At 41.8% G+C, this 9,063-nt stretch overlaps 1 protein-coding gene across 2 annotated transcripts in view; it reads right to left on the bottom strand.

Annotated features, from left to right (window-relative positions):
- Window positions 1-1,358: 1,358 nt before the first annotated feature.
- Window positions 1,359-9,063, bottom strand: part of CSNK2A1 (casein kinase 2 alpha 1) — a 56,239-nt gene continuing 48,534 nt past the window's right edge. Inside the window, exons 10-13 of one of the 2 annotated variants that reach the window (XM_082858084.1) lie at window positions 8,511-8,611; window positions 7,532-7,680; window positions 6,417-6,503; window positions 1,359-4,228 (exon numbers count right to left, since the gene is read on the bottom strand). In XM_082858084.1, the coding sequence (XP_082714210.1) occupies window positions 4,113-4,228; window positions 6,417-6,503; window positions 7,532-7,680; window positions 8,511-8,611 (453 nt within the window). In that variant the 3' untranslated portion in view covers window positions 1,359-4,112. Of the gene's footprint in view, window positions 4,229-5,714; window positions 5,952-6,416; window positions 6,504-7,531; window positions 7,681-8,510; window positions 8,612-9,063 lie in introns of those variants that run through there. The other variant, XM_082858085.1, reaches the window with a different exon arrangement.

Raw genomic sequence — 9,063 nt, 5'->3', positions numbered from 1 at the left:
GTGACAAAACTAGATTTTTTCAAGAGATACTCAAAAGGTCAGTTCTAATTGTAACCACACTTGACAACAGGTGAAACAAGATGAAATTTAAAGATTGAGAGGAAATAAAAATGTCCAAATCTGTCAACCAATCCACAATTTTCTCTACTACTTTTGGACTACAGTAATTAGCCATACCCTGAAGATCTAATTTTACCAAATATATTCCTCTGTCTCTAATAGGCCCACTCTAACAACTTAATCTTCCTATCTGTCTCATGGATAAAATAAGAGTAAATGTGAGAAATTAATGTTCATGTAAGTTAGGCATTTCAGATATAAGATATTACACAATGGTTCCTTTTATCTAAACCACACTTCTCAACTCCCAATATTATTAACATACGGATGCACTGAACATTTAAAGGAAACTAAGAATTTGGGATAACGGCATTTCCTGATTTCAACTTTTCAACTGCTGTTAAATGAGAAAGAATAAATGAAAATTCAAGTATATACTGTTGTAGAATTTACTCATTTGACATTAAGAAGCAGGTAAACTCTGTTCACCTCTTTTGCCAGCCCTTTTGGTAGTTTCTATTAAAGCTGCCAAGTATGTCCCCATTTGCTCACCAGCATATGCCTTCATTCCAGGCACCAAGACTGCACGTTGCCTCCTGCACTGGAGGTCTGTCCAAGGCTGACCTTCCACAGGGCTTACTGCCATTCACTGAGCACGGGCCTTTTCTGCTAACAAACCAACTGTCTCCATGGACCTCTGTATTTACGCACCAACTCAAACTTTCTAAAATCAGTGTCAGAGCTGAAAAGGAACTCAGAAGACATCTCATCCAGACTCCCCTGACTGAACACACACTGGTCCCAAGAGAGCCAGAGGAGAGATCATACTGTGAATTACTTGCAAAATCAGGGCCAAGGGCTAATCCCCCATACCAGGGGCCAGGGGTATTAGGTTGAACAAGGGCATAAGAGGTGCCAGACACTTGACATTCACTCTCATTTAATCCCAAAGAAGCAGTGTCTCCATTTTATAGATGATGAAACAGATTCAGAAGTAACTTGCCAAGTAGCCAAGTATGTGACGAGGGCAGGAATGAAACCAGTCCTGTTTAGCAACAACATCATGCTCTCTTCACTGTATCTCAATGTCAAAAACTCCTACACTTCAGTGCTCCTCAACCAACCTTAATTCATCCCATTCACATCTCCATCAGCCCAGTATTAAATTCAAAGCACTTGAGAACTAAGCCATCTGTCACACACGGTGTCGGTTGGAGAAGCATATTGCTCAGGCTGCAGGGACATTTCATTTGTTTAAATGTTTTTATTAAAAAAAAATTAAAGACCTTCATGGCACAACTTCTTCCCAGCACAGTTATGTTTTAGTTATACCAAATACAATACAATTACAACCAATAAATCATCAAGGTGGGGAGGGGGAACTTATGACTTCAAACTTAAAAGGGGGGAGGGAGCACTTCAAACAAAGTTAAAAAAATACTTAAAGAACCTTTCAGAGTAATTGCCAACACAAGTGTCTTAGATTGGCTTTCCATTTCCTGCCATCTAATCAATGCAGACACAGGTAGTGCTGAGAAATGAAGTGTCCCAATACAAGGTATACAGATGAGGTAATTTACAACAACACAGAAGTTGTTACTCTGTAAACCCTTGCCCCCCACCCACCCACCCAATTGGGTCTTTTTTTTTTTTTCATGCTTCTGCAGTGACTCCTTAAGTAGCATTTTAAATACTTCTATTTCTTTTAAAAGGCTCTTGGGTGGCATTTCAGAGTCCTCTGCATTCACCTTACGTTTCTGGCAAGGTCTGATGCATGTTAGGAGGTCCAGCTGTTTGCAGCTCCCCACATCAGCCTCAGCTACACCTAGGTTCTCTGAGCTACAAGGGTGGGATGTGAAGTCTTGATTTACAGCCCTCCTCCCCACCTCAAAAGAAATAATTCATCAGTCATAAGTGTCCTGTTCAAATCACAATCCAGTGCAAACGTAATCTCAAACTGCATCTCTGGCACATCTGGTGCTTTGAGGTTCTGCACAAATTCAACATGGTAACCCCCACAGCATTCTAGGGCATAAAAGGGTCGAGAACAATAAATATCCACTGTAAGTGGCCACGAAGAAGATCACCCTGCCACATAGAATGTTTTCCCTATGGTTGAGAAGCACTATAAAAGGAGGCTTTAGCTTCCTCTAAAGTTTACCATTATATTCACTAAAGCCACCACCTCTGATAAAGTTACTAGAGCTAAGATGGGTTACAAAGTTAGATAAGTTCATTAAATTCAACTCCTCAAACAATTATGTTTATCTATGACGCCCAGGTGAGAAAGACTTGTGAATCTATAAAGGTAGGAGAATGGGGAACTAAGACTTCAGGCCTTAAAATATGTTGGAAGAATTTTTCCTAGTCCCCACAAGCAGCTACGGTAATGAAGCAACAGGAGAAAATACAGAGCTGATGGTTTTGCTATTGTGCTTAAAAAACTAGGCTTCCTCAGTGAAGCACCTGATAAACTTAGGTGGCTGGATTACAGTGGAAAATCCACTTTACACACACAAACACACAAAAACTGGCGACTCTTCCCATCCCCAATCCCTGCACTGCTGAGACACAAAATGAATTTATGGCAAAGGATCCTTAATCCCCAGAGACGCTTTGGCTTGTGGAGCTTTTTTAAGGCCTCTCTGCCCGCCCGGTACCATGGGTTGAACGAGGGTTGTATAAAAATGGGGGCCTTGGGAAGCCTCCACGGTACAGGGCTGCAGGCCCCTCAGATGTGAACGTGAGCCACCCACCCAGCGAGACCTTTACACAGGGAACTTAAATCTAACCTTGATAAATAAAACCAAACGTTTATTTACACCAAAGAATTCCAACACTGGATCTTTCACATATGAAGGACAAAGTATTATATATATACACACAGCAAGGGGTGGCAGGGCTGTAACAAGAGAGTTTAGTTTTCCCACAATTACAGGTCTACCATTTCAGTTTCACTGGAGATAGTGGCTCTGCTCCTACCTCTCAGGTACATTTACAAGACTGAGGGGCAGGTCTTCTCAATGGATGGCATGTGAGGGAAGGGGAAGGTAGGAGGAAAAGGTAGGAAGCTTAAAATAAAATGCAGTGGCCACATCTCTCACTAGCTCTTCAAGAGTTACTAGCATGAAACCAACATAGACAATGTTTTTTTCTTTTGTAAAAAGCAATAATTATACCCAGTAACTAACTGAATTCAAAAGGGCCAAGTCAAAGAAAATTGAAAAAGACTTTGCCTTCCCCCTCCTACCAGCTATAGAGCATGTTGGGAGATGAAAGGGGAAGAGGACCAAGGTAAGGAGCCTGGGAGGGACAGTATTAAAGTTTTAAACTGAACTGAAACTAAATTATAAGTGAGTTGGATTTAGGTTAGGTCAATAAGACATGATTCATACTGAACAGACGTTTTCAGGACCTGTCTGCACTTTGGGTAGATTTTCAGCATCTCAGTGTAACTAAGACATATTTCCACTAGATTCACCAGTATAACCCCACTGAAGCACTTTTGGAGTAAAGTGATATAAGTGACTAGCAGTACACTGCTCTTATAGGTTGGGTCCTTCCTTCCTCCTTCCTTCCCACCTCCCTTCAAGAAGCTACATTTTTGTAATCTCTGGAGGAGAGCATGAAATACAAACCCCTCGAAGTGTGGGATGGTAGGGGAGCAATGGTGGGCATGGGAAGAGATCTCCACCCAAGCGCAGCAGCCAGACTGAGGCTGGTTTATCTTTGTTCTTTAGTGGTGAGGAACTGAATTTGGAAGGGGAGAAAAAAATTTGTCCGTGAAATATCCCACCTGCAGATAATTTTTCAGGGAATCCCCTGAGTTATGAAAAGTTCGAGTTAAAAAAAAAAGAAAGAAAAAAAAAGAAAATCAGCCTATTATAATTTTTTTTTTTTTTATGACTGAACTACTATAAATCCACAAGCAACGGTTCAGACACGGTGCTTCTGAAGTCTTTCACCCCCCCCCCCCCCCGCAGGCGCAAGCTGCATCGAGGGAGTGAGTGACTCCCCAGCCTCTGCTCAGGCATCAGGAGACAGAAGGGCCATTACTGCTGAGCGCCAGCGGCAGCTGGAACAGGCATCCCGAGGGGGTTGGCAGCAGCAATCACTGGTGAGCCTGCCAGAGGTCCAAGGGGTGAAGGGGTTGGCACTGAAGAAATCCCTGAAAGACAACAGCTGACAGTGAGCTAGAGACACCATGGAAATCTTAGTCACCAGTTTTTCAGAGCACCTATCGCAAAAGTGACACAAATTCTCATTTTATTAAAGGCCTCTCCTTAGATTTTTACGAAGTAAATCTAATTTCAAATTAAATCTTCACAAATTAAAATGACAAGCTCCAATAAATTTAGTAGACAGGTAAAGAAATCTAAGTTTGGAGAGTTTAAACGGTTTGTCCAAGGTGCATGGCTAGTAAGTGGCATCTATGCTTGGATTCCAACCCAAGCCTGTCTAGGGCAGCATGTCCAACCAAACTTTATGCTCTGTAATCTGTACTAACGGCCACTAGCCATATGTGACTACTGAGCACTTGCAATGTGGCTAGTGTAGCTAAGCAACTGATTTTACAATTTTATTTGATTTCAGTTAATATAAATAGCCACATGTGGCTAGTCACTATGAACTGAACAGTAGAAGGCTGGAGTCAAAGTTCATGCTCATGACCACATTCCCTTGTTAGCCAGCATTTTCAGTGCAGAAAGGATCATTTCTCATCTGTAAGCTAAAATAGTGTTTTAGGATTTACTTCCATTTAGTTTCTTCCACCCATGATCAGATTACCTGTTAGACTGCCCTCAATCAGCTAGTTCTTTACATTTTCAAAATGTTGTATATTTTCTGAATAGCCAATATAGTTACATGACTTAAAAATAGCTGAAAAGAGTACACAGTGAGAATTCTCCCTTGCCCTGTCACTTGGCCAACTTACGGCACCACTTTTGGGGTGTATCCTTCCAGAAATATTTTATGCATATACTTAAATATAATTTTGTAAAAATATGCATATAAGAATCACATATAAGAATGTGATTATATATTCTTGCCCATTCCTGGTCTTGGACATGGTCCTGCATCTTGCTTTCTTCATTTCACATTACTACTTTGGAGTTGAAACTAGACAAGAACACGAAACACTCATTCTTTTCTCTAGCCATATAGCATTCCACTGAATGGATGCCCTGTAATTCATTTTATCAGTTCCCTACTCTACACGGAGCTGTTTTTAATGTTCTTTGATTACAGATAAGGCTAGAATGAGTAAACTTGGACATATATCATTTTGCACGTTGGCATGATACCCAGAGGATAAACTCTAGAAGGCAGCTAGTTCTTTAAAAAAAGAATTCAGACAACAGCAATTCTTTGAGGGTGTCTAAGTACCCTCACGATCACGAGTATATCCATGTGGACGCTGCCTACATATATAATTCTTAGGGGACAGGCCTATGGCTTCTTTTGGGTAACTGTGGTTTCTTCTGGGTAAAAACTCGCTCTAAATCATAATGACTCAACAACATTAAAGATAATTTCATATAAAACATTATAATTTACTAGGTACACTGTAGTTGCTCTGGAAAAACTCAGAGAACCATTCTTTTTTTAATTAATTAATTTTATTTATTTTATTTTTGGCTGTGTTGGGTCTTTGTTGCTGCGCGCGGCCTTTTCTCTAGTTGCAGCAAGCGGAGGCTACTCTTCGTTGCGGTGCGCGGGCTTCTCATTGCAATGGCTTCTCTTGTTGCGGAGCACGGGCTCTAGGCGCACAGGCTTCAGTAGTTGTGGCTCGCGGGCTCTAGAGTGCAGGCTCAGTAGTTGTGGCACACGGGCTTAGTTGCTCTGCAGCATGTGGGATCTTCCTGGACCAGGGCTCGAACCCATGTCCTCTGCATTGGCAGGCAGATTCTTAGCCACTGCGCCACCAGGGAAGCCCGAGAACCATTCTTATACGCATATATACCCATGTACAAACCCCATCTCTACTCTCCCTCATTTTCTTAATCTTGTTTCTGAGGACAGCATCACCTACTGTCACTCTAACCTGTGAGATGAAAGGATCTCTTTACTCCTCATGGCTTGTTGAGACTTTCAAGTCCCAAATAATTTTTGTGATTCTGGCCTAGAAGAGACTGTTGATACTCTTACTCAAGGCAGGGCCATTAAGGTATACCAGGTTTCAAAAGCATCCTGAAACCCGGTGGGGAGAGCCATACAGGGCAGTATGTCAATAAGGTAATCATTATAGAGAAGAGGGAGGGCCACAGAAATCAGGTCACAAAGAGGGAGCAAAATTAAGAATGATAACTGACTTCTATCTTTTCTTAAAAAAATAAATTTACCAATGAACTGACCTGACATCATATTGGCGCTGCTGACAGGCGTACTGCCCCCTGGCATGCTAGATGAGCCCATTCGAGACTGGTCCTTCACAACAGTGTCTAGAAAAGAGACAAAAAGGTTAGATTCTGTTATGCTTGAAGGATTAAACTAATGGGCTGGGGCCTTAAAGCAGTCATCCTCATCCTTTACATTTTATTTGTATTCCATATTATTCCCTTAGTAATAGCATTAAGGTGTCAACTGCCTTCACTATGAATTGAACAAGTAATACAAAATAAAACTATCTTTCCTGTCAAACTGTGGTAAAGGCCAACTACTAAACTAAATAGTAGGAAAAGGAGGTAATTATCCATAGTAGAGCTAATTTAAAACAAAACCAATCCTGTTAGAATTTAATGACATAATACAATTTACCCTTACCCAAACAGAAATATATTATCAGAGTGAATTGGTTTTACTGCGGTTTACAGCTTGGTGCCAAACAGGCCAAAACTACAGGCTTGTGCAAATTAGTGCTATGACCAAAGACTTCACTCTACATCTCCATCAGCCTTTCAGTCTGCTTCAGGTACAGGAGACTGAGCAAGAGTGTAATTGATTCACTAAAATACCACCCAACCACTCCCCAAGGAACAACCCAACACAGTGAGGATGGGGTGCAGCTAAGTGGCATTTTCATTCATGACAACAGTTAGCTATACTCACAAACCTAGGTCAAGGTGTTCATACAGTAAGGTTTTCAAGCCTTTTTGGCTCTCTCCAACAAATGATTAACAAGAGACGGGACAGATATAGGGCTGTATGTTCTAATCCAACCACTCCAGACTAGCCACTGAGAAGTGTCACCCACACAGTAAGAAAAGCAATTTATTTAGGAGTGATCATGAGTCAGGTACTCTGTGTTAGATAAGAATCCTCTCAACAATCATGGTCCCCACTGAAGAAACCAAGGCTCACTGTGGGTGAAGTAACCTTGCAGCAAGCTAAGTACAGGAAGTTGGAATTCCAATTCTGTTCTGTAGGGCTCTGGGCCCAGGACTTTCTTCACAGCATATATTCTCCCCTGCCTGGTACAATCTACTGGGCAGGCCTGCACAGGCTCTGTGGACTGAACAGCTGGACTCACAGAAATAGGGGTGCTCCATGGCCTCTCTTGCAGTGAGCCGTGACTGGTGGTCGTACCGCAGCAGCTTGTCCAGGAAATCCAAGGCCTCAGGGCTGACAAGGTGCTGGTTTTCACTGTGGACAAAGCGTTCCCATCGCTTACGGGAATGTCTGCAGAGCCAAAAGGGGGAATGAGAAATGGACCAAGGGGCAGAGAAGTCCAACATTTCACTCCTACATTTTCCTTAGTGGCTAGGATTCCAGCCAATCACAAGAGAAATAAAAACTCAAGAGACTAGTCTTATATCGCTCTGCCACTGCAGAGACAACAAAGCTAATTGGAGAGACTGGAAATAGCAGTGTTGCAGAAAAGAGAAATCTGGGTCCCCACAATTTTATGAAACATAATTCAGGTTACTTTACAGGACTGAATGCTCCTGCACAGCAAGGAGGGCCAGGTGGCTGGGCTAACCAGGCCTCCCTCCCCATCCCCCACACCCCCTTTCCTGGCATCTCTGCCACTTGGCCAGGAAAAGCCTTTGTATCAAGAAAGTTCACCTCTTCCTGTTAAGTGGTGAATGAGTTAGTATTGTGTCTAGTCACTATTTTTAGAGTCTGTTGTCTGCACATCAGTCTTGAAGCATGTACTTATTCTATGACTATTTCTTTCTCTTAGAGACAATTCTGTCATTTAGAGAAGCAAGTTGAATCAGGAGATTTTGATTTCTGACTCAACTGTAACCCTTCTACTAGACTCTACATAGTCAGGAATCTTCTGACTACAACCTCCACACTCAGAATCCTGTAAGTGCATCTGGGGAAATGGCCACTCAATCCAATGCTTTTATCACAGGCCTGCCTATGCAGCATTCTGTAGCAGTGGACCAGAGATACCTCAGCAGTGTTGGCAAAGAGAACATAACTATTCTGGGGATCCAAAGTACCAGTTTACACCCAAACTGCTTAAGGCACAGATGCACAGATTTTATTTTGTGACTTACCTGCCCAAGATATCGTTAAAACGTGGATCTAATTCAATGTTGTATTTGTCAATATAGTCATATAAATCTTCTGTCCCCAGAACCTTGGCTATCCTCACCAACTAGGATTGAAGAAGACAAAACCCACACCAAAAGCATATTACATGATTAAATCAACAATTAACCATGACTGAATTAACAGAACGGATCATCATGGCTACAGGTATGAATGTTACAACCAATTTACTTCAAATTTTTTTGCACAACATGAATGGATTTCCACATAACGTTCCCTAAATTATTACTGATGTGAATGTATCAAACAGAAAAAGCAAACCACTTTATAACCTGCTTCCTTCCTTCTGGTGAAGTCTTATTTTTTTCCCCCTTACAACCCAGCTGAAGATGTCACTTCCTTTGGGAAGCTCCCCCCCAACCCCATATACTCAGACCACTCATTCCCATTACAACGGTCTTTTGTATCTTGTCTACACTTCTACTCTGACATTTACTACTGTAACTTACTTTCTTATATGTTTGGTTCCCTTGCTAGACAGACTATGAAGAACTTTTG

The sequence above is a fragment of the Leucopleurus acutus genome (genome assembly GCF_964270905.1).
Source record: "Leucopleurus acutus genome assembly, chromosome: 16".
In the NCBI taxonomy this organism is placed as follows: Eukaryota; Metazoa; Chordata; class Mammalia; order Artiodactyla; family Delphinidae; genus Leucopleurus; species Leucopleurus acutus.
This window is presented reverse-complemented; position numbering and strand designations above follow the sequence as displayed.